We start from the raw sequence: 26,207 nt of genomic DNA, 5'->3' as shown, positions 1-26,207 counted from the left end.
ACGGGTTAATAACGCGTTAAAACTGACAGCCCTAGTTTTTAAGTATTTTTCATACAATTACACCATGAGATCGTGGTTTACAGTGCATCTTGTTTACTGTTTGTAGTTAACACCAAAAGGTTTTAAATATAGTTTTAGAATGTGGTTTCCGATAATCGTAAAAGTCCTCCCACTCAAAGTGAGGAGAAGAAATCTCTCCAAACCCTGTATAAAGCATAGTGAAAGGTTGGATAGTATGAACAGAGAGAAGTGTTGTCTACATTATTACAAAAATAAAAATAACTTTGTTTCATTCAAAAATTCAACATTACCAAATGTTAATCTTCACTTTTTTTAACACAAATAAATTTCATTCACATTCATATTTCTAAAGGGGTAAATGTTACACTTCATCAGTTTTCAATCACTTTTTTGCATGTTAAATTAAATGTTAAGCAGGCTGAAAATACCAGTCAGTTGACACGGGTTTGAGTCCCGACTCAGAGATCTTTGCCGCATTTGATTCCCCTTCTCGCTTCACCCATTTCACTTCACCCAGTGTTTTAAAAATGTTCATGTGTTAAATAAGGCCGAAGAGCATACAATGCTGGATTTGAATCATTAACATGCAGCAATCCACTGTCATTTGTAGAGCAAAATTGGGATTTGAGAACTGACTGGGACTGAAAGATTTAAGACATAAGTTGCACTTAGTAACTATAACTTATCCAATTGTGATCAAAGACACAATTGATGAAAATAGGGTGTAATAATAAAAGCTTTTGGACCTAGAGTTTAATCATTCATCATATTTCACTAATGTCAGTAGTATTTCTTTCAACCATTCATCAACCTAGAGAAATTAACTGAAAATGCTGGCTAGGTACTTGGATTTTAACTGATTGATTTTGGGTTAAAATAAATAGTATAATTCCTGCTTATGTATAACACTGATAAAATTTGGTGGCTAAAACGCTGATAACAGAGAACATTGCAATATTTTACTATTACTTGTAGCATGTATTTAAAACTGTTTTTTATGTTAGAGTAAGGTTACATGTTGCTGCAACCAGCCAATGATAATGCCGACATAAAGCTTTCATTCAATTCACCATTCTTTCATTCGTGTGCCTTAATTGCTGTATTCTTCTGGTAAATATGCAGAAGTTTTTTTTTTATTATTATTCAAATGCATATGTGTTGCACTCTTTTTCTGCACAACTCTCCATTAATGTGGTGGCACTTAAATGTGTCAACCTCATGTCCTAGTTAACCCCCAGTGCCCCCGCCCTGGATCTTTTCCGGCCCAGTCAGATCCATCATTTTAACAAATACACATCCCCTTTAATTCCTCATGTGTCTGGCCTGCTGATGTAAAGTAAAACAAGAAACAGAAGTGGTTTGTTATTTTGATATTTTATCAGGAGCTCTGACGAAAGGTTGTTTCGGTTCGTTTTTGTCCAGTGTTTCCCCACTTTTTAGAGCCATGTCTATGTGAAGCATTATGAAAATCAGCACAACAGCTACTGGAGTCTGAATGAAGAAATATTATTTTGTTAACAGATAACAGAAACCATTCATAGCTTGTGAGAAAAAGGCTTTTGTTTAGTAGGACTATACATTAAAGAACACCCTCAGCTGCTTTCAGGCATGTCAGCTCAACAGTCATCCTACTGACATACAACTCTCTGTATTTCAAAAGCACAAAAGAAAATTGTATTTGTTACTTCAAAAGGCTTGCTGTAATTTACAGAGGTGATACAGTAAATGGTAGTCAGGCCTTCTCTCTTTTAAATTTCATACTACTTTGTCTCCTCGCTTTAAAACAAAAGCATCAACTTCTTAACGACCTAATCCCTTTGAAAGTTCGCACTAGCAGCTTCTGAGCCTGACCCAGCAGTTTAACAACAGACCTGCATGGATTTCCTGCTGGATATCCATCCTGTCTTGTATTATGAACCGAGCAAGCGTCTAATGTCTTCCTCTTCCTGTGGATCACTGTCCCCCTTTGATTACAGTAGGCAAATTGTTTATGGATGATTATGTAATGAGATTCATTCATTGTCAGTCATGCTTGACAAGCTGCTGTTATTTCTGCTCGGTCCCGGGTGTATTGGGGAAAAAGTGGGAATGTTTCGAGGCCCTGGAAAGAGATGTTTAGTGGTGTTTAGGAAGCCTTTTCTTTTATTGAAGAAGCTTTCCAAGGATGTGCTTGTATCTAAGGCCGACTCTGCCGGCTAATCCTGACTACTTTCCAACCTACTCTAAGTTTATTAACCACTAGTAACATGTTCACTGCTTGACTGGGTTTTCTCTTTATCTCTGTTTTCTTAAAGCCCATAGTAAAAGTATACACTTTAACACCCCATAGCTTTTTTACATTATGGTATTAAGAGAATCAGTATCAACTTTATTTGCCAAGTTTGTGGGTGCAAACAATGAATTTGACTTCAGATACCGACGCTCACATAGTGAAAAAAAAAGAGGCAGACATGTAACAGCAAGCAGAACAGCAAACTACAGTCTATAACAGAAAAGACATTATTCAGGGGGAAAAGGTAAGAACACTTGTTTTGTTATTTTCTTTTACCACAGCAGAATAGTCGGCTACCATAACTATAAATAGTTCTTCAGAGACACCGCCTGGGGGTAGAGCCTGGCTCTGTGTCGGCTCGTCTTAGCCCTTAGCGCTCTGTAGAACTCTGACCTGAAGGTAAAAGTCTAATTAACCTGTGACCAGGATAAGTTGGGTCAAGGGCCATTTTAGCTACCCCTTTACTGGCCCTGGACCTGTACAGGTCATGAATGGGTGGAAGATCAGTCTTGATGGTCCTCTCTTCAGCTCCAGTTGTTTGTTGCCGTTTTGACCTGTCGAGTTTTGTGGATGAAATGAACTGCACAGAGATGGATGAGCACAAGACAGCCTGAATGATGGCAGTGTAGAAGACGATCAGTAGCTCCTGAGGAAGGTTGTACTTCTTAAGTTGCCGCAGGAAGTACACTCTCTGCTGGGCCATCTTAAAGATAGTGTCAATTTGTGAGGACCCTCCCAGATCCCCAGAGAGGTTGGTTCCTAGGAACCGGAAGTGATCCATAGTAGACACAGCATTGTTGAGGATAGTGAGGGGGGGCAGAGTGTGGGAAGTTCTCCTGAAGTCCACCGTCATCTCCACTGTCTTTAGTAGGTTTAACTCCAAGAAGTTCTGGGTGCACCACTGGACCAGCCTGTCTGTATGGAGACTCATCACTGTCCTGGATAAGCCCAATGACAGTGGTGTCATTTGCAAACTTCAGGAGTTTCACAGATGGGTTCACAGATCTGCAGTTATTAGTGTATAGAGTGAAGAGGAGACATGGGAGGAGACATCCCTGGGGGCACTGGTGTTGATTGTTCTTGAGTAGGAAAATATGCTCCCTAGCCTCACCTGCTGCTGGTGGTTGGACTAGAAGCATGGTACTACCCACTGACAGGTGGAGGGTGGTACTGAGCTGAGTGAGCTTCTGGTGGAGGATATCAGGGTTGATTGTGTTAAACTTCTGGATTTTTCCGGAAGTTTCCCCAAGTACCCTTTTGAATGCTTGTGTGCAAAACCATCTTACCTGCTCTTCCGCTTTTCAGGGGGATCAAGTGAAAAAAACTCTCCGAAATCTACTCTGGTCTTATTTCTTTTTACTGAGGCCTTCCTCTTCTCATAAACATGAACATGCTTTGCTTCTTGCGACTCTGAGCCATGTTCAAAGTCCACGGTGAGAGAGCACTGGAGCTACAATGAACGGCTAACACCAAAGCTAACTGGATGCATAAACACTTGAAGTGCGTACATGTGCAGCCAGCAAACGGAAACTAGGAAGGAACAAGCATGGACACTGGCATTATGTGAGCACTTCAGAATGATTGGCATGTGGGACAACTAATAGATAAGGCGATTCCCCTTGAACTTCAGGGACAGAGGGGGTGAGTATATAAGGTCTATGGGTGAGAGCAAGAACAAAACTGAAAAATCTCTGCCCCTTGGACCAAACGGCAGAGATTGGGTAAAGTTCTTACAGGCCTGCAGCTCCTACAGAGAACAATTTTTTAAATCTCCCTTTTAGTGAATACATGATGTATTAACTAATTTTAGGATAGAAGGACCATTTTACCCAGTATGATAAAAAGTGTTTCTGAACAGGATTACCAATTATAGCTTTAATATGGAGAGTAAATTAAATGCTCTAGAGAAACTCATCCATGCATTTATCTTTGGTCGCATTGATTACTGCATTGACTAATGCAATGGTGTCTTTACAGGTCTACCCAAAAAATCAATCTGTCTGTTTTGCAGAATAAACCATCCGCCTATGAGTTACTGATCTGGAAAAGCCGAATCTGAAACCACAGAAAAAACATTCAGATCCCAAATGTACAGCGTTCTAATTCTTCCAATCTATTAGCAGTTTCCTTAAGAGGTCGGACACTGAACGTCTTACTGCTGAGTTTGACTAAAAATGCCTTATGTCGGGGAAAAGCCATGTAGATTTGACCGACGCAGTAAAATGCTAACCAACCAATGGGAAGAAGTTGAGCCCTTAAGACACAGCCCTCCTCATTTGCATAATGAGGCAGAAATGCATACAGAAGTGTAAAAAGGACAGGCAGAAATGTAAAAACGACAGGCAGAAATAAATAGCATCACAGAAATATATAGGGTAAAAAAATACAAAGGAAGAATAAAACAGACAAAAATATTATAACATGCACATAAATAAATACTTAAAAAATATAAGTAATTAATAAATAAAGTTGAAGATTATAACACACAATGAATAAATAAGGTAATTATTACAAAGACGAATAAATAAATAAGCTAATTAAAAGAGATATATACATTTATGTCTCACTGTACAATTTAATTTCTACCTACATTTATTAATTTGGTGGCAATTAATTGTATGCTTATTTATTTATTGAGCATTTATTTATTTCTGTATTTATTTTTAGATATGGAAGACTTGGTCCTCCATATTGAACTGCCTTGCTGCTGAAAAGTGCAAAAAAAAATCCTGAAATAATGGAATCTGAGCTTGCCAATGATGTCAAATAATTTAAGTAGATTTGAATGTTGGCTCCCTGCAAAGACGATTACTGAGAAAACGTTTTTTATTTTTACAATCAACTGGGCAGCCAGCTGGGCGTTAACAAAAGCTGTTCAAATAACGTTGTATACCTTGCTGAAACCCCTTCCACCCCTTGAATGCCTGTCAGTGGTGTCCATGTAAACTCAATGTACTGTGATGTAAACTCACAGCACTATTTTTGTATGTAAAGATAATTTACAGCACTGTAATACAATATTTGTGTTACATCTGTGCATTGAATAGACAAACATCTTTCAAATGTCCAAAAATAAATAAATAAAATGACAACACCGAATGTAACTGTAACACACACACCAACATCAAATTTAGTGTTGTGACCTCTTTTTCCTTTTTGCACTTGTAAGCTAAGCCTATGTTTGAAATAGAATATATTTTTCACACATTTTCAAATTACAGATGTTTCTGTTGGACTGTGAGGATTTGTTGAATTTGAAGTCTTCAGGTGATAGCAATGCAACACAACATGTTATTAAAACAAATGACTGAAATAACACAATACCAGCTACATTGTAACTTCCTCTAAGTATTAGAAATAACTGTTTATTAATTATCATATATATTAGTATCAAGTCTTTAATATCAAGTTGAAATAGATATTCGAGATCAATCACATCCTCCAACGAGTTCAGTTCTCTTAAAACAGCCGAGATTCCCTTTTGGTCCTTCTGGAGGTTACTTTTTGATTTAAGCAACCAGAAGAAAATACAATATATTTGCATTTATTTATTTAAATTTTAAGTTCCACGTGGTTGGACAGCTTAAAGTCACTTGGTCTGTTAAGAGTATTATACTGTATATGGGCTGCAAAGCTTGGAAAGATCAGTAAAATGTCTTCAATATACCTGGATTTTTCCATTTGCACTGCCTGGGTGTACACTAATAGCTGAATCCAAAACCTCCTGATAGAAGCCCCACTGATAAACACATACACATATATTTTGTGTGTGTTAAGACCTTAAAGTGTGTGCTTTGAGAAAACAGACAGATAGAAAAAACATGGTGGAAGAGGGGAAATTGTGCTGTCAGAGCCTTGTTAATCCTGCTTAAAAAGTTACATTATAAATCCCAAACAGAGCATTGGAGATCGCTGAACAAACAAAAAAGAATCTCAGGCTCATTTAAAAGTGGAGGTATCAAAGTACAGATTTGTCTTAACATGAAAAAAAATTGCAGTTGTGAGATAGGAGTAGGAGTAACATATACGAGCATGACCTTAAAGCCCCAGTGTGTAATATTTGCACACTGTTGCACTATCTAGTGATGTGCTAAATGAATTGTAAACGATCTCGGTATTAAGCGTGTAATAATGACTATGAAAGCTGTGGAGTATCATAAATGTGACAGTGTAAACATGTCCTCCATGTACTAGCTACCGCTAATAGCTGCGGTCATCTTGTGAAATGGTGTTTGGCATTGTTGCCCAGTCTGCTTGTTTTTTCTAAAGTCGCTTGTAAATTCCTTGAGCTGCGTTTTTTTTTTGGGGGGGGGGGGGGGGGGGGGGGGGGGGGGCTTATGGGCTTTTTTGGGCAGTCGCTTATTTGGGGTCTAATATAAGCGACTATAAACATGAGTACAGAGACCAGGTCTCGCTGCACGCTAAAGGCAGTAAATTGACCGACTGATATCCCTCCGCCTCCCTCCCACATAATCCCTGGGTGGGAGGGAGAGACGAACTAACAACCCGTCTTTGCCGTAAGAACAGAGTAGTTGCTGGACTATACTGCCCTGTTTCTAACACAACGCCAAAATAATATTCACTGCTATATTGAATTAACTTACCTGTCCAGCAGAAAGATTGCAACCTCCACATTTGTTTTGAACTCCACTCCCTCGTGAATTATCTACACTCCACCTGGTAATAATAGCTGTGCCGCTATAGACTTTTGTTTTCTCCCGGTTATTATTTATTTTTTTCTTCTTGGTTACTTTCTCTTCCCTCTCACTGGGTAAAGAGTATGGATGGTCCTCCATTTCAACAGAAAATGGCAAATAGAATGATCTACGGACATCTTTGCTTGTTTTATACTCCTCCTCCACCAATAGCACGTATTCATACAGAAGACAGATTGGGAAAACACGTATGGCTGACAAGTCAAACACACTGAAGTCTTTAAGATATGACAGTTTCTTACATCATTTGATGTATTGGGGGCGACGTGGCACAGAGGTTAGGGAGTTCGTCTTGCAATTGGCGGGTTGCCGGTTCGATCCCCTGCACTGACTGTCTCTGTCGTTGTGTCCTTGAGCAAGACACTTCACCCGCATTGCCTGCTGGCGGTGGTCAGAGGCACCGGTGGTGCCAGTGCATGGCAGCCAGTGTGCCCCAGGGCAGCTGTAGCTACTAACATAGCTCACCACCGTCAGGGTGTGAATGGGTAAATGACTCAACTGTAGTGTAAAGCGCTTTGGAGGTCGTCAAGACTAGTTAAAGCGCTATACAAGAGTCTTTCAAAGAAAAGACTTCTTTTCTTTGAAAGACTCCAGCTACTGCAGATGTTGACAAAAATGTATGTCCTTAAGAAACTACAGACTAGCCTTGTTTGCTAATTCAGTGTGAGGAGATAAAAGGGTTATAACATAAAAGGGTATGACATAAAAAAAATCTATTCTAGAATGCTTCTTAAATCTCACTGTCATAAACCACTACAAAACTTAAAATAAGTACTTAAAGATTTCACATCTCATCAGTGACATAACATGACACCCCAAAAACTTTATAACTTTGTAGGACAGTTTTATCGGCTAACTTTACAGCATGAGGGTTTGTCAACAATTAAGGTTTTAGTTTCCGCTATAGATTTTCATTCAGATTAAGATCATGGTTGTTTGCTGGTTGGGTCATTAAAAGAGCTACAAGTAAGATACTTACTGTAAAATCAACCTAAATCATTCTCATTTGTCACCCAGGATTAAAGTAACGTTCCCTATAAACAATCGGTCCTTTCCATCAACAATGTCTTAGTCATGTTTTTTTCTCCTTTCAAACCTAGGGGTACAGTCCGGAACTACTTTAGTGCCATGTTACTTCCTGGTTCCTGAGCCAATAACATGAGAGTTCCTAGGGTTCCCAAAACAGAATGCAGCATTTCGTTTCTTATCTTGGCAAAAGAGCAACAGCCTGCTAACCTGGAAGCCAGTAAGAGAAGCCGATCAGAAATAGAACAAAATACAACATCATATACCTATCCCATGTAAGTAAAAATTCACAACAGCAACACCCCATTTAAAAACGGCAAATTAGATTGTTCTGAATGGCAAGCTGTTGTACCCATTTTACCCACAAGGTGTCAGTATTACTTATGGCTCCTTCAAGTATGTGTGTTTACAGTAGACAAATTTAAATAAATGCCTTAGAAAAAATCCAGAGATCACTTTGAAAGTTTTGAGTTTGTTTAAACTTCATAATCGCAAAAATAACTTATGCAGCTGTCATAAGCCTGACATGCTAAGAATAACATGTAAACCACCCAGACTAATCTGCACATTTTTAAATAGCAATTAAAATGCTTTTTATTGATATATTTTCATACTTTTGAACCACAATGATGGCCACCTTACCAACAGAGCCAGTTAAGCAAGCAAGACGGAGAAATGAAGCGGTAGCTAATGAGTTATTAATCAAATGGATAAATCCTGATGTATGTTTTACTCAACATTTTGTCTGAGCTCACTCTAGTCTGTAAACGTTAGTCTAAACATTTACTCTCATCTGCTCTAATTTTTATTAAAAAAATTATTTCCTGGCTTTCAACATCAGCATTGTTTTGGACATTATTTCCACATCTACCAATATTTTGTGTTAACTTTTTAATTTTTGTCAGATTTTTCTATCCTCTTAACTTAAAAAGGCATTTTTTTCTGATTTTCTCTAAACAAACTGCATGGAGCGTGTTGACACATGGCATTGCTCTGTATTGCAAAATTGAGTTTCGATGAGTCTATGCATGGCTAGAACCCAATGTTGTTTTGATTTGTTTTTGTTTGTTTTTTTCCATAAAACAGGCCTTATGAAATTGCATGATCACAAAAGGTAACAAGAACATAATTCAAACTCTTCTCCTGTGCTTCTCCAAACTAGCTGTCTTTTAAAGAGTTTTTAAATTTTTTTCACAGTTTCAACTGACTGCTTTCTCATTAAGTCAAGCCATTGTTCCCAAGTCTTCTATCCCTCTCAATTTAATATTTAGACTAGGATTTAAAACTTTCCTGGTCAGCACATTCATCTAAAAGTAGGTAATGTAAACATCAAAATTCATAAAATGTATTGAACATACATCAATTGGACATGACATTTTGACAAATGACATTTGTCTTGATTACCTTTTCATAATGGCACCTGTTAGTGTTTGGCATATATTAGACAGTAAGTGAAAATGTTGTCCTCAGAGTTCATTGTGTTAGAGTGTGATTTTTAGTGATTTTAAGAGGGGCCAATTTGCAGATGTGGGTAGAGTAGCCAAAAATTAAGTAAAAGTAGCACTATTTCAACATATTTTTAATCAAGTAATTTCTTGGCTGACAACTTTTTGCTTTCACTTAAGGACGAGTAAAAAAGAATTGAGTAAGAAGGCTGCTCAAGTACTGAGTAACTAATCATACCAAATGATGATTTAATATTTGAAAATTATATAATCGGACTAACAAAGATATAAGTTTACGTGCAAATTCTGGTATTTTAAATAGAAAAGATGCACTAAAGAGAAAAGAAACAATTTCTATATAATTTCTTTTCAACATTGAACTTGGCATTGAACCCTAAACCATTACCATTGAGGGAACTAAAAATGACCCATGTTCACCACAAAATCACAATAGATAAGAGTACCTGTATAATGAGAACTGAACCACAGAGCACAGCAAGAAAGTGACCGGGTCTGTTGAATCATAGCTTGTTTTACATTTCATACATCTCACCCAGTGTGTCATTCACCTGCCCTGTCATCCATATGGATATTACTTTGACATGCAGTATATACCAGCTTTCTAAGCAATGTTGAAGTTTAAGTAAAAAATGGGTTGATTATTTTCAAATCCAGCCTCGGTGGGATGTGCTGGACAAAGAAGTTAAATCCGCAAAAGCCCCAACATGGCACTAACAGGACATGAAGAACCTGCTGCTCACACCTTGGTGCTAGATATCACAGAACAGTTTCAGGGGTCCGGTGGAGTCCATGCCTCAGTGGGTCAGGGTGGTTTGTCAGCGACAGTGGACTAACACATTATTAGGAAGCTGGTCATAATCCAAAGGGGATGGGTTAAATGCAGAAGTGAATTTCTCCATTGTGAGATGAATAAAGTATCTATTAATTGTATGCCTAATCTGTGTATATTTTACCAGACATTTTTCAGCAGTTTTTCTCAAAAATGAAAAGACAAAATAAACATCTTTTGGGATTGGAGAATGTATATATTTACCTAATTTGCCTAATTTACAAGAAAAATAACTCCAGTCAGAGAGGATCATAACAGTCTTCAGTTATGTCTTGCTAATCTCTCCTTGTGTCTCTCACGATGTATCAACATGTGAACAGTGGCTGTCACAAAGTAGCTGAGCAACTGTGACAACCACAGATCTGTTGATGTGCGTGTGCATATGTGTGTTTGCCAATGTTGTGGTGTGTGTGTGTGTGTGTGTGTGTGTGTGTGTGTGTGTGTGTGTGTGTGTGTGTGTGTGTGTGTGTGTGTTTGTGTGTGTGTGTGTGTGTGTGTGTGTGTGTGTGTGTGTGTGTACAACCTTGTCTTTTAGTTTGTGTTCGCCTGTGCACGTTTGTCACCAGGGGCTGGATGCTGAAATTTAGCTCCAGCGAATGAGGGAATATTCGGGGTGGTCATGTGACTTTGTGATGTCAAAGAGAGAGAGTGAGAGAGAGAGAGAGAGAGAGAGAGAGAGTAAGGTGCAATTTAGCCCCACAGCTGATCTGTGCAGCGCTCAGAGAGAAGCTGAGACAACCAGACACAAACACACACACGCACACTTTTGCTCTTTCACTACCATGCACTTCTTTCCTTTTGCCTGTAAGCACACATGCACTTTACGCACCTGACATCCATGCAGTTACACACAAAAACAACTGCAAGACATCACTCTAAAACTGACAGGGGATAATTTTTTTTCTCAAGATCACAATAGTTTGGAAAGTGAAAACTCCTTTTGCCTCTGGGACTGGACTAAAAGGATACTTGAGGAAGAAGAAAGCAACCGAGGACACAGGAAGAGGACTAAAAAAAGGACAACCATAAATAAGAGAGTGGTGAAGGCTGACAAGCAAACAGGTTAGAGCGAAGATCAACAGAGGAAAACCAACTGCAGTGCAGGAGAATGTCTTTCCTTTCTGGTTCACCCTGGCAGCAGCCTGGCATCATTAATGGAAACGGTGGATATGGACAAGCCTCCAGTGGGTTTCAGCAGCAGCATCAACAACAGCAACACAAACCTCCCGGTGCCCTCTCTAGTGCCAACATCCCGTCAGTCATAGCCTCTTCTCCACTTTTGCCCTCCAGTCCAGCTGCTCCCCACCACAGTGACTGGCATTGCCAAGGCCAGATGGCATCAGTGGGGGCCACTGCCACAGTGCAGACAGGATCTAGAATAACTTTGATGGAAGATAAGGTGGAATTAGGGCGAGGTAGCGCGGAGGGGAATTCATCTGGCATAATGGCATCAGGGAAGCAGAGCTTTATCACACCATTGCTGAATATAGAGGATGCTTGGTCCAGACCAGAAAGGGTAAATGAAGATGGACATAGGGTTGGGGGGGTCGGGGGTGTGTTAGGGAGTGCAGGGCAGAGCCCCAGCAGCCCCCTGTCATCGCACTCCTCTCCAGCCTCAACATCACCCTCCCCTTCTCTCTCACCAGGGAGACTTTTTTCAAGCCCTGCCCTTGACCCTAAACCATTTGGACAAAGCAATCTCCAGCAAAACATGGAAGAATTTCACCTTCAGGGATCTCAAAAAGCTGTTCAAGGACAGATCCTCCCTCCGGATTCCGATCGGGTCTCAGAACATCAGGAGAACTTAACAAAAAACCCATCCATCAACAGAGGTACTGTTTTGAGTGAAGAAAAAAATGAGCATGAGAAGATAACAACTGGACACCTGTTGAAAGAAGATTCTAATGCAAGTAAAAATGGAAATCAAATACCGAAGCCATACTTTGAAAAGTCAGGTTTAGATGTACCTACTCGTAATGTGTCTGACCTAACAGGTAGTAAGGCTGGTACCACAGCAGGGCCTACAGCACATGCACCTGCATCTCCTTCTCCATCCAATGGAGCTGCGCGTAATGCTGTTCTGAGTGTTGTTGAAGGGAACAGGCTGGACAGAAAAAACTTAAACCATAGTGAAACAGAAAAAACAGCAACATGTATTGCGGCAAGCAGCAATGTAACCGAGACAAGACTCGTAAGTCCTGGCCCGGAGCAGGCTTTAAATCCCTTTGAGGATATGAGAAAGGGATCTTATGCTACACCAAACAGAGAAACCAAAACAGCGCGAGGTAATGACATCCCTCAGCGGACTGCAGTGAGACGTGCAATGTCTGACTGTTCACATCTGTCTGTTCCCATGGTAATGGCCGGAGCATACCCTACAGGTATGGCCATCGCACAAGGGATTGCACCCAGTGTGCCAGATTTCATCCCAGTGGGAACACCCTGCTCACCCAGAGCCCCTTACCCTCATGTAGCTGTGCGTCGCTCACTCACGGTCTCAGACAGTGAAGGCTCTTCTTCAATGGCAACAATGATCTCAACTCCTATAATGATGTCACCTGTAGTGCCATCATCTCCTCCCCCCAGGAGACATCATGGGAGCTGTGAAACCAATGTTCTACTTCCTGTTCCAACTCCTGCAGGAACACTGGCAAACAGCACCCAAGATAGCATGACAAAAGCAACGGGTAAGATCTCTTTCTTGTATGGTATGTGTCTGGAGTTAAATGAGAAAACAAAAACACGGGGTTGCATGTCAGATATGGACATATGCACATGTTTTCACTTTGTGATCCAATCAACTCACTTCTTTTAAAGTCTTCTTTTGCTGTTTTCAACCAATCAGGACTAGGGCTGTAATGATGATGAAATTTCAAACCCCATAAGATAGTACTTTGCCTTTTTCGATGGAGAACTCTTTTTGAAGGTGTAGTCATCTCTTTAATAACAATCACAAAATATTTATTATATTGTGTTAAAGCTAGAGTTGGTGATTTTTCTGGAAGTCCCTTTTTGAATATCTGCGCATTTGCAAGACCGTCTTAATTTGTTTTTTTGCTCTTTAGGGGAATCTCGTAAAAAAAAAAAAAAAATCCCAAACCCCTCTGGTCTAAATTATTTCTACTGAGTCCTTCCTCTTCTTCTCATAAACTTGAATGCGGTTTGTTTCTTGCGACTCTCAGCCATGTTCAAAGTATGCAGTTAGAGCAGCAGAGTTACAATGAATGGCTAACATTGAAACTTACCAAAGCTAACCAGATACATAAACATTAGAAGTCCGCATGCGCAGCCAGCAAGCAGAAGCTAACAAGCAACACACACTGGTGTTACGTGAGCGTGTCGGAATGAATGGCACGTGGGACAACCATTAGATAAGGTGATAACCCCGGAACTTGAGGGACAGAGGGGAATGAGAGCAGGACCAAACCTCTGACCAATCCTGTCATTCGGTCTGAATGGCAGGGATTGGTCAGAGATTTGGTTTTTACAGGTCTGTAGCTCCCACAGATCTAATTCTTTAACCTCCTTTTCCTGGATACATAATTTATTGACTACTGTGAGGATAGAAGAACCATTTCACCCAGTATAACAAAAAGTGTTTCTGAACAGGATTACCAAGTATAGCTTTAATGTTTATAGGATAAAAGTAATAACTAATAGATAATTCACTTGCAATTCAGAAAGTGTTGAATTTCTGTCTTTCTGGTCATTATGCTGCTTTTTTATTTTATTTTTTATCAGCTAAAGTGAGCATCAGTCTAAGTCCCAAATTTGTTATTATTAAAATGTGTTCTTTACTGTTATCATTTTACTACTAGCCACAATAGCCTCCAATTTTTTTGTGACTGAACAGAGGAGTTATGAGCAGGTGCCCATTGTGTACCCCAATAGAGCCGTTTGACAGATGGACATGTTCCTATGTTCGTTTGTATCACCTGTGGGACATTGTCGTAATGGGGCTATCAGTAAATTGCTTATATTTAAACTGAACACGTTAACTTGTCGTCTGTCAGGTTTACTACATCACTCTTGCAGATACAAGACCTTGAGTTACCATTTTACGTCTTATCTCAAGGTCTTGTTCTGCACGATTGTATTTTTATTTATGAACCTGCAGCATTTCACCCATAAAGGAAGTCTTCAAAGGATTACATTACAAGATTGTTTGTCTGTATTGGAATCTTCATCAAAATCAAACCCATCAGAACTAAAATATGGTATTTTGAGATCCAATTGAGCCATGCAGGAAGTTATAACACAACTAAGCTTTCATCCAATCTCCCCGCTCAGATACATTTGTCTCATCAAATTTGTTATTTTTTTTATTTCCAATGTTGTCTTTGACTGAAAAATATTCACTTTAGATTAATACTTAAGATATTTTCATCCGTAATGTGAATTTTGTTATTTGCTGGAAAGTAAAAACAGCTGTATGAAATTTCTGCATCTTAAAGTTTTAGTTCGTGCATGTGATAAAGGCCAATTATACTGAATGTAAAACAGCAAATGGAGGCTTTTGGAACAGTTCCATTTGTATGCATTTAAAATCTACTGTGAAAAAAATAATTAGACCTTTAAAACACTGGATGAATACATTTTAGATTGTGTTATCCTGTAGACTGGTGCACACCTTTTGAACAGCAAAAGGAGAAAAATGCAGATCAGAGAAGAGAAGCATGCCAGTTTATTAGAAGCTGATTACAGCATATTAGTAGAAATAATTTCCAAAAGCTTATCTGGACTAGGGAATATTTTCCTCCTGTGAAGTAACACTATTATACCTATTTCAAATTTAGTTGATTGATCCCTAAGATTCTACAAGACAGCTTTGAGTAAGCAAGCCTTTTTAAACATATTAATTAAAACCCTCCTGATTAATATTTTCTTTCCAGATGGACGTTTATCTAGTTATAATGAGTGGTGGATTTTCTTTAAGGCTCATATCATCACTGTATTTTGTTTGAGGGATGTCATACAATAGGTTCATTATGTTTCAATGCTCTGTGATGATTGTTTGGAAAGGAATTATTTTAAGGCTGACGTTGTAGCAAATTTAAACTATAGGAGAATCAGAATTGGCTTTTTTAAAATTCAAATTTGATTGAATGCGTTAATTTTCTTCTTTGCCACTGAAACATTTTCTTACCATTTGTATTCTTTAGCGTGTCAATGCATCCAGCAGTGTGTTCAGCCTTTAAGTCTATAGCCGGCAGAAAAGCTGGGACATTGATTAGACATTGACTCTGACTGTACTCATTCAAATATAGAGCAGCTATTTCTAGCATTGTGTCTGTCTCTGTGCGTTTGTGTGGGCAATCACTTGTGTGTCTGTGTGTGTGTGTCTGTGTGCGTAGGTGAACAACTTCCACTGACGTGAATGTCACAGATTTTAGAGGCAAAATGCCTATGTAGGCACACAGAGTACAAACCATGCCTGCACACTTAAGACGTTCAGTCATTCATCACCAAAAGAAAGCAAGATATCATACATGAGCTTACATAAATGGTGTCTATGCGGAAAAAGAAAATCACGCAGTTGAATGTGGTAATAGCTACCTGTTGTGGGAGTTTTGGGTGGAATATTAAACAATAGTAACTGAGTTCCCATCTTTACTAAATGACGAGACGGTGGTATAACGTTCCAGCACTTTTATTGAGAAACAGAGCAGAGATTCACATAGATGGAAAGTAATCGCACCCCACGGTTCCGCTGCAGTCTCTGTCTGCCCTGTCTCTGTCTGCCTCGCTTTTCGGGCTTCCCCTAATACTGCACCGTGGCCTTCCCATGAGACAAAACAAAGACAGTCTATCGTAAACAATCAGTATCCCTCAGCAGCTGCAGCATTTGGCCTTGAAATCAGAAAACAGTGGATCTTATACACAGACATCAGGTCTCCAGGCCTCCTCTGTCCGAGTGGTGTGAGGCCATAGTGACTTCAGAATAATAATTCTTATAACATTCCTCTCTTTTTTTTTTTTGATGATGGCGTCGTCAGCATCAAGACAAAACAAGATGACCCATCACTTGAAAATGTGAACAAAGCACAGAGGAACCATTTCTGTAAACTCGTAAAGTGGGACCCAAAGGGTTCCCGTGTTGGAACCGGGTAGTGCTGGAACTTTTAATACAGATCAACATGAATGCTTCATAGAGCTTTAACACACAAGATCAAAGATTTAGCTTTGTCCTACAATTTAGGATTCATCTAATTAGGTAAGGCCTGTTTTAGGTACCTATGCGCACATTATTTTAAAATTACATTAGACTATGGTAAGCTAAACCCTGTTCAGTAACCAAGGTCGAATCCGTCTACTCTTCACCCACCCTGTAAAACCCCTTACTTGGTTCTCCATTTACCATTCCCATGGACAATCATCCATGACTTTCATACCTTACAAATCCAGGAGTACCACTGAGGGGCATCAGAGGGCAGGCTGGGTCTTTGTCATCAGAAAAATTCATCCTATCTAAAAGATGACAAAAACTGATTTGACCCCAGGTGAAATCACGCTCTCGGCCAATCTGAGCCTGAAACCCCTGTATTGAATCTAAGTCTTATCATTACCAGCTAATATTAAAGGATCTTTAGAGCCAATCCGATCCTGGTTCTTCCTATATCAAATCAAAAGGTGCATAAACCATAGATCCTTGTGTGTCTGAAGCAAACAGTTTCCATTTTTTACCCATAAAACCATATTGATCAACATGATGTAACATTAAAGTGTAGATCTCATAACACAAAAAAATCAAACATGTGAGTCAGTGGAACAGAGCAGTTAAACAAACAGCAACACAATATATGAGAAGAGTCCTAAACGTCAAGAACGCAAAGTTAAGAAAGCCTTCAGGCCATTCAGGCACAAGGCAGAAATTAATCTAATCGCGCTTAGTGTCTCTTCAGGCAACTCCTCCCGTTGAAGAATAAGGAATCAGAGTTCTCTGGCTTCTTCATCCCCAGTCCTCTTCTTGGTTCCCCCTCTCAGGCTGGATGATTGAGCTGGATGGTAATAAGCGTTCAGTTCTGGATGGGCACTGAGCATTTTATTTTGCATTTCTCTCTAATAAAACACTTTGTGAAGATGGTCTGCAGACACGAGTCCTTGTTCCCACTAGAGAACAGAAACAAGGTGTAATTAGTGTTCTTATCAAAACCCCTTTCATGTGTCATTTATTAAAACATTCTTCAAGCACTTTCACATTCAAGATATTTCTGTGCACAATTATTTAGCTTTCAGAATTCTGCAATTTAATTATTAATTAAAATAGTAATCTTTAAGTTCAAATGTATATGCAGTAAATTCATAATATTCTTAACAGAATGCTTTTAATGTGTGTCTTAACTGTTGTTGTCTGACAGTTGAAGTTCTCTGCAACATAATTTCATCATCATATTCGTTTCATGACATTTCCCAATTATTTTGAAAACCCAACTGAGAAAAAGAAAGCCTTTCCATGTGAAAGCCTTTTCCCTCTTCTCTCTCTTTTTTTTTTTTTTTTTTTTGAAGAAGCGAGGTGCTGTTCTGCACAGAAAAGACAAAATATTTATACCATGCTGTTACTGTTCAAGGATGCCAAGGTTCTACAACACAAAACAAAGCAGAGAGCAGGAGAGAACAGAAGTTTTTTTGAAAATGTTCTAACATTGTTGAACAACTAAAGCTACTTAAGCAAATCAGAATTAGTTCCCAAATTAATCCTAAAATAAAGTAAACCTTACATTGTGATTATTTATTTATTTATTTATCTTCTTAAACTGAGGATTAAGGACTTTTATTAAGAAGTTCTTGGGTGAACGCATCTCTGCGTTCCTATTTGTCTAGGCCTCTGCAATCTGATCTATGATCTATGTATTCTGAGTGCCTGGTCAGGAAGGGTGAATGGTTCTCTGAAGCTTTCTGTTTTCAGCAACCCTGAAAACCCAGAACCCTTTACAGTCAGTGTAAGGTGTCAGGTAACCTGTGGGACCACCTTGTCGTCCCTCTGGTTCCACCAGCTGTGTCAAGTCCACAGCAGCTCGTCCTGGGTGCCATGCCCCAGGGGTCTCCACACCCCCCTGTGTGGAACGTCTCTCATTGTAAGGATCTCACCTTATGTCCCGTTCAAAACAGGAGTTCCAATGTGGGGTGTCTTTGCTGCTTTAATGTTCCTCAGAGAAAACCTTCATTCATTGATATCACCTTCAAGCTGTTACCCTTTTATCATCACAGCCCCCCAACCATCCTGACCAGATCCAAAATGTCCCCATAATCTAATCTAATTAAATTAATCTTACTTATTTTCTGTATGTAGGACGATAACCATTAAATTATCCTGATCTAAAAGCCCTCAGGTTAACAGGTTAACTGGTTAAAAAGACTTTTGAGTTATTTGTGTTCTAGTTGAAAGATATTAAATCTCCATAAATATTGTAACCATTGTACCCTGATGCTTTAATCCTAAATTTACCCATGTTAGTAGGATGTGTCATTATGCTAATTTTATTGCAACATTACCCATTTTAGCCAGTAACCTTTTCTTTGCGTTTTATTGAAGCCTGCCAGAGTAGCAGAAATCAGCTTACTCTTAAGATGTTTATTAAATGAAATGCTATTTAAAAGTTCAGATTACTCTACCTATATAGTGAAAACTAATTCATTCATTTATTTATTTAACTGTTGATATAATACCCACTTAATTTATTAAGTTGCTCCATGATTCCATCAAGGTGCTTCTTTAAAAGTTTTCACCTTTACATAATCTTAATGTGTTTCGTAATGTGTGTTTTGTTTTAATTGTGTACAACAAAATCTGAAGTGAAATGCATGAAGTCGTGTCTGCAGAACTCATCTGTGTTTGTTGTCGAAGGTTGTCCGATGCCTCAGTCATAGTCCTTCAATGTCCTTTTCCAGTCCAATGTCTAAATTCAGCAGCCCAACATTCTCCTTCTCATCAAGAGTCCATCCTCCAGTCCTCACGCCTGCAAACAGAATGAATTCTGCCAGCATTTTTTGCCAAAGAAAACGCTCCATAGGTTGAAAAGAAATTACAGCAAAGCAGTCACAAACATTTTAACTACAGTGTTCCCTCTAACATGACAAACATAAAAGAAACAAAAGGATAAAAAAATAAATCAAACTTTGTCTCTGACAAAATAAAACTCAAAACTGGATCAGGCTGAAGTCAATGACATCACCTTTAGTCCTTGTCCCAAGGATCAGCCCCCATGGCACTGCGGCACTGTTTCTGCATTCTCTCGCATCTGAGAATGTCTAAAATGAGACTAAATCTCTATGTTAGCACAATCCTATCATATTGACCAGGTTTCTTTGCAAAGAAAAAGAAGCAGAAAGATAGAGCTGTTAATAGCAGAAAGCAACAAACATTTTTAAGACACCACCTTTCCTGCTGGAAGATCTGGCATAACTTGGTTAAAACTAAGTATAATTTAGTGTCCAAATCTGATTATAACTCCTTACCGCACTGCTAGCACTGTCTTTTCAGAGTCTTCTATTGGCAGAAAAGGTGGCGTCTCCTTTAATCTGAAAGCAATAACTCAGAGAAAAACAAGAGTGTTAATAGCATGCACTTAAAACCCTGGTCCCCTTAGTGTCCCTTTAACGTGATGTTTTTCCCCCTTTTTTCTCTGATCCTGGGAAGGTTTCTATTCTTCCCCTTTCCTTTGAAACTCTGTTCAAAACACCTCCAAAAGAAAGAAAACAAAAAAACGAAAGAAATGAACCAAACAAAATTAAAACAAAATTGTTTTCCAAGGAGCACAATTATGTCTTTTCCAATATGACATAGGTTTTTGACTTATTACAAACTTTTTTGATATCCTTCTGGTCCTTTGACCATGTGTATTTGCTGTTAGTAATACTTTTATTCATATATACCTTTTCAATCTTAATTGGTCAAGGGTGAAACTTTAAAGCAATGATTGTTCCCTTTTAGTTTTTGAGCTTCTAGTGTTTCTCTATAAATGATAAGAGTTTCCCCCATAATTCAGCACATTGAGAAGGCTACCCAAAACAAACCAAGATTAGAATTAGAATTTAACCCTTTAGAAGCTGGCTTTATTTTATTTTTTTCCCCTCTGACATAGTTTTCGTGCCCCAGGCCACAACACACAGACCCAGCCTCGCCATAAACATTCAGATGTTTACATCATGGTCAGATTTGTTTATCATATCTATTGTCCTTCTCAGGTTATACTGTCCCTCTGAGGTTCGCCTCAGCGCAGCATAACTAATAAAATCAGATGATTTTTTTTACTGATGACGCGTGTAACGTGGCCTTCTAATATTTTGACGCTTTTCAAAATTTCTCATTAGTTGCATTCAAATTCCAAGTAAAAAATAAATAAAATAAATGAATAGAAAACCCTTAGAAAAGCAACCATATTTAGTTCCATACAGTTTGTTCAAAGCACAGTTTTCCCTCATCTATTTAAATCAAAAATCTTGTATATCTAAACTTCTTTCAACTGGACTGGTTTGTGATGAATCATTATTATTATAAGCAATGAGATCTCAGTAATTTTAAATTACTTTAGGGCTAAAAAACAAGTGATAGGATCTCAGCCTAAATTTGTAAAACAGTAAACTTAACAAGCTTATGTAACGCTTATTTCCAATTTCTAACAAAGCTGAAATATTTCCGTTCAAGCCATGTTAATCTCTCCGTGTATCAATTTAATTTGGTCCTGATATTTAATGTTAAAAAACAAACTTTGTTATTTAAATCTCTCTTTTACTGTACCTCTATTGTTAACATAGTCCATGCTTAAAATGTCATTTGAATTACGGAGCTGCAGTTCTCCCAAAACAAATGAACATTCTGAAACCATGAACATTACTTTTACCCCCGAATTAATTCACACAGACGAACATTTAGTTACATAGATACATACATACGTACGGTTACATACAAACGATGACATTCAGACAGACAAACACGTGCAGGCCTGCTTTTTCACCATCTTAAATAGTTATGTTTTCATAATTTTTAAACGTCAACGCCGAAAGATGTTTTCAACGCGTTAAGTTCCCGCTTAGTTTAAAAGGTGGAGAGCGTGCGCTGGTTACGACCCCCCGATGCTTTCGTCCACACGCGGTTTTACGCTTCAGTCCCGCAAGGATACAACTCTGTGTCTCGCAGACACTTGGACGCTTACCCATTTTTGAAAGTTATACGTCGCTATTAGCAGTTTAGACCCATTTTATCCACAACGGAAGTGCCTAATCGGTCCCCACGTAAACGCTTCCCCGGTGCAACGCCTTTTTAGTTTCGTTTCCGTTTCCTTGTTTTTATCGCTTTTCTTTTTTTCTCTTAATTTTATTTTTATTATTTAGTAGCAGTACTGCAATAAAATAAAAATAATAGTAATAATAATAATCCCTATGTGAGAAATCTGCATGTTTAATCAAATCATTTCAAATCATTTATGCATGTCATGCGTCTGGGCCCCTACGTTTTTCAGCATGAAATCGAACGTCTCACCCTGGGGCTAGGCTTGACCCTGAAAAACCTCTGCCTTTCCCCCATTACACTGACTCTTCTGCTTCCAGACTTTTTTTTGTTTGTTTTTATTTATTTTATCCTTTTTTTGTTTTTTATTATTATTTTTCTACTGTCCTTAGCACGATCGACCAACTAAATGAAAGGCCTCACATCCGATGGTCGGCCTTTTTGGTATAATGGTCGGGGTCCCCACTTATCAAAGCTGCAAACGTCTTCGCAACAGTCAAGGACTTAAGCATCCCTGCCGCTTTCATCCACAACAGAAGTGGACAGCCTCTTGCACAAACCCAAGACAAGAGGACTTTAATGGACCAGCTGCAAACTGCTCAGCCGGTCACCTGTTCTCCAGGTGAAAATCACTCTGCCACTCCTCCCCCCTTGTGGGAAAGTCCGTATTTCAGCTGAAAACGTATTCTAATTAAATTTTGAATTTTAGTTTAATGTTTAAACCTTAGTCACCGTTCGGTATTGCGAACCCTGTTTTATTTGCCTTAAGGATTAAATATAATTCATTATTTCTACCGGCTTTTACTTTTACTACCTTTTAGGTTTACAGTTTTAAATTTTAAAATTTCTTGAGGTATACTTTAAAATGGGGTTTAAAATTTAAAAGCTTGCAAGCATTTTTTGACCAATTGCGTTTGTTTTTAAAAGAGCTGGAAAATAATCCCCTTACCGTCTCATGAAAGAAAGGTTCGGATCTTCGCGCCGACGCCCAGAGACGCTCCGAGACCAGGAGCTCCTCCACATCCCTTGAAAATCCATTCGGGGTACCAGAGGCCGGATAACCTCTCCGGGCCGGCCAAAGCAGCTCCTGTCCCCGGACTCCCTCGCTCGTCGGTCGGAGATCTTGTTCGTTTACGCCAAATTGTTGTGGGAGTTTTGGGTGGAATATTAAACAATAGTAACTGAGTTCCCATCTTTACTAAATGACGAGACGGTGGTATAACGTTCCAGCACTTTTATTGAGAAACAGAGCAGAGATTCACATAGATGGAAAGTAATCGCACCCCACGGTTCCGCTGCAGTCTCTGTCTGCCCTGTCTCTGTCTGCCTCGCTTTTCGGGCTTCCCCTAATACTGCACCGTGGCCTTCCCATGAGACAAAACAAAGACAGTCTATCGTAAACAATCAGTATCCCTCAGCAGCTGCAGCATTTGGCCTTGAAATCAGAAAACAGTGGATCTTATACACAGACATCAGGTCTCCAGGCCTCCTCTGTCCGAGTGGTGTGAGGCCATAGTGACTTCAGAATAATAATTCTTATAACACTACCTCAGCGGCATTTCTTTTTCTATATGTGCAACAAGGGAAGTTTCCCAGGGAAGCAACTGGATGGAGTTCCACATTGCAGAAGGCTTTGAGAGAGGTTACACACCCACCCTGAAAGTAAAGATTATTCCAGAAAAGGTCACATTTGTTTGTGTTATTATAAATCTGAGGCACTCATTTTAAAGGCCAGGTTGGTGTCGTTTCGGTGTCTTTGGTGGAACACAGATGGGTCTGAATATTTCATGCAGGGCATAAGTACCTCAACAATGAAGCTAGTAATGGAACTGCTCCCCATTTTTTAAAGTTTGGGAACAAATTTATGTTTCTGCCTCACCATTTCAGCATTTCTAAATCCATTGGATCTGCTATTTCACATCATACTCAGTAAATCAGAATAATGTTCAACAGTCCATCTGTTTCCATAACTAAATTCATTCAGAAAGATTATTTATGATAGGGGTTAACAACGTGGTGGCCACCAGCTGGGGGTAGGAGGTTTTTGGGGTTGCATATTTTTCCATATTATCTCCCCTGTTTTACAATATAATGCCCATGATGAAGAATCATGACTGGATTTTTTGTGATGCACAAGGCTGAAGCTGACATAACCTTTGGTTTATTAAGCTCCCTTTAATCTTCTACATACTCATTTTTAAAAAAGCCGGTGTCTCACCAAAATTTCATTACGGTTACATAATGACAATAAAGACGCTTTGGTTCTTGATTCTTTCCACGTGTACTAAAACTCTTTGGTTAGAGTCTTATATTGCTTATAAACTGAGGGCAGATGGCAAATCCATACAAATAGCACTAAGTCTTGCCTCATTGTAGCCCGTCTACAGCTGATTATTGTGCAGTTGGAGGAGAGTGAAGGTGAACAGCTCCAGGTATGGCATCACAGCTAAAAACATGTCAACAGGTGCATCCCATAACAAAAATTATAAAACCACATATTTTTAGTGAGCAAACAATATTTGGTGCACTGATCTAGATCATTAGTGAACTCTTGCCTGGGATGCTCTCACTTCTCTCTGCAGTTCATAAAAGCAGTAGCTGCAAAATGCACATCCGCCATCTTCCCTTTTTTGATAGTTCACATTAATTCTGAATCATTAGTCTTTTTTGCATTCCACTTCAGTTGTTTTAAGGTGAGATCACAGCATTTCATTTCTAATAAGACTTTATTGCAGTTGTGTGATCAAGACTGCAGGCATAGTTTGTCCCACATACAAGAGAAGAGCAACTGATATATCGACTTACAGTGCAGTCCCACAAGCTCAACTTGTTTTAACACGGTGCGAGTCCAAAGTGCATTTAACTGCCATTGATTTCATTTTCCACAATATAAATATTTCCTGGGAAGTAGCAGACGTTTATTAGCTCTCATGTTTCTTGCTCTGTATACTGAAATATTCAGTTAACAAGACTGGTTAAAATTTTATCTGCTGTCAAAATTGCAGTCTCATTGGACTAGATTTACCTTCTTCTGCATATTTTTAAAGTTTGTGTTTGCAAAGTGAAAAAAATGTGTGGAAAAGTTCAAGGGTTACTTATGCGTACTTTTGCCAGGCACAGGTCATGTATTTGACTACCAGGGCTCATGATTTATGCACAAGGGTTACACAGACGATTGCTTGTGGTAAATGTTACAAGACGAAGTTTTTAAATGTTTGCAGTTCCATGCTGGATGAGTCATTAGGCTGATGTTGCAAGGCACAATGACGTAGCACTAAAAATGCACCTCTTTATTAGAAACAAATCACCAGTTTGGCAATTGAAAGCTATTATAATATTAATAATTTGTGAGTACAGCATCTGTAGATTAAGCAGACGGCATATATATGTAGAGAAAATATAAGGTTTGTTGATGAGGGCAGCTTATGTGTCTATTTTTTTATTTTATTTTTTTACTATATTTATTATGTATGGATAGGATTGTTGCTCTGTTTGTAAAAATATGTTTCTATCCATATGTGGCATATTTATAACACAATTTCAGATTTAAGGGTGTAATTTTAAGGCTTTCATTCGCCCAAGTTTTTGGGGGTTTGTTTGTTTGTTTGTTTTGGTTTTGGTTTTGGTTTTTTGCTCATATTTTTATGGGATATAAGCACATTGTACTCTGCACATCATTGCCTCAGACCAGATCACCATAACAGCGTTTGGCAGAGCAACATAATGTGATTATTGAGACATTTATAAACACATTGCCAAGGAGGAAAACACAACCATTGAGTTAAGAAAAGGGAGTAGTTGCTGCAAATCTACAGTATTTCAGGCTGCTAAATTGGTGGAATTTGCTTTTGTTGCTGGAAATGTCTTTGACAGTCAGCAAAGAGCCTGCTCTAGACCTCCCATTGTTTATTTCTGGTTTTACGGATTTGGATACAAGGTATCTGGATCAGAGGAGGGAGATGCAGAAGTTGAAGAGGGCTGTGGGGGTTGGAGGGACCTGGCTGATCCATTATGTCTTTCAAATCTCTTTTTATTTTATTTTCTGCTGTTCTCTAAAGGAAATATATTCTAATCATGCATATTTCCTTTGTCAGACACCAAATCACTGCAGGGAGTCCTGAACATTAAAATTCATGAGACTACGCCACAGAGAGGCTTTAGGAAAGAGCAGCAGCAAGTTGTGAGTTTTCATCACACTAAGCTCTACACTGTTGTGCTGGAATTGACTTCATTATAACTACAGGGGGAGCTGTACAGGCAGATCACTTATGCAGATTTTAAATGGCTTTAACTGAATACTGATCATGTGTGGAATTTGCTTTTCCATGACCAGACTGTCACTGTTCTGTTTGGTTTCCTGTGCCGATTGAACACAGCCACGTTTGCTCCTCAGACTGAGCCAGCTTTAAGATACGGGTTGGAACAACATAATGATTGCATGTCGATTAATGGCAGCAACAGGTTGCACGGGCTGTGTGAGGTTGTCGTGAAGGAGACAGCAGCAAATTAAGAGAAAAGAAAAAGCAAATTGTTCAGTACAGACATGAGACGACGGGGTAGCCTGGCCTGTCCACTGTCTCGGTTATATAACAGACACGTTGGCGGCCCCAAAGAGCGCCGGTGCTTTTCTAGCCTCTACTCTCCCAGCCGT

General features: G+C 39.0%; 1 protein-coding gene across 2 annotated transcripts in view; it reads left to right on the top strand.

Annotated features, from left to right (window-relative positions):
- The window catches only part of map4l (microtubule associated protein 4 like), a 96,404-nt gene that overhangs the window by 42,556 nt on the left and 27,641 nt on the right, over window positions 1-26,207 (top strand). The window contains exon 1 of one of the 2 annotated variants that reach the window (XM_036134915.1): window positions 11,063-13,016. The exons of the other annotated variant lie outside the window; for it this stretch is intronic. Coding sequence (XP_035990808.1) covers window positions 11,438-13,016 — 1,579 coding nt within the window. The 5' untranslated portion in view covers window positions 11,063-11,437. Of the gene's footprint in view, window positions 1-11,062; window positions 13,017-26,207 lie in introns of those variants that run through there. 2 annotated transcript variants of the gene reach the window in all.

The sequence above is a fragment of the Fundulus heteroclitus genome, unplaced genomic scaffold (assembly GCF_011125445.2).
Source record: "Fundulus heteroclitus isolate FHET01 unplaced genomic scaffold, MU-UCD_Fhet_4.1 scaffold_94, whole genome shotgun sequence".
Taxonomy (NCBI): domain Eukaryota; kingdom Metazoa; phylum Chordata; class Actinopteri; order Cyprinodontiformes; family Fundulidae; genus Fundulus; species Fundulus heteroclitus.
Note: the sequence above shows the minus strand (reverse complement) of the source record. Positions and strands in the feature narration are given on the sequence as shown.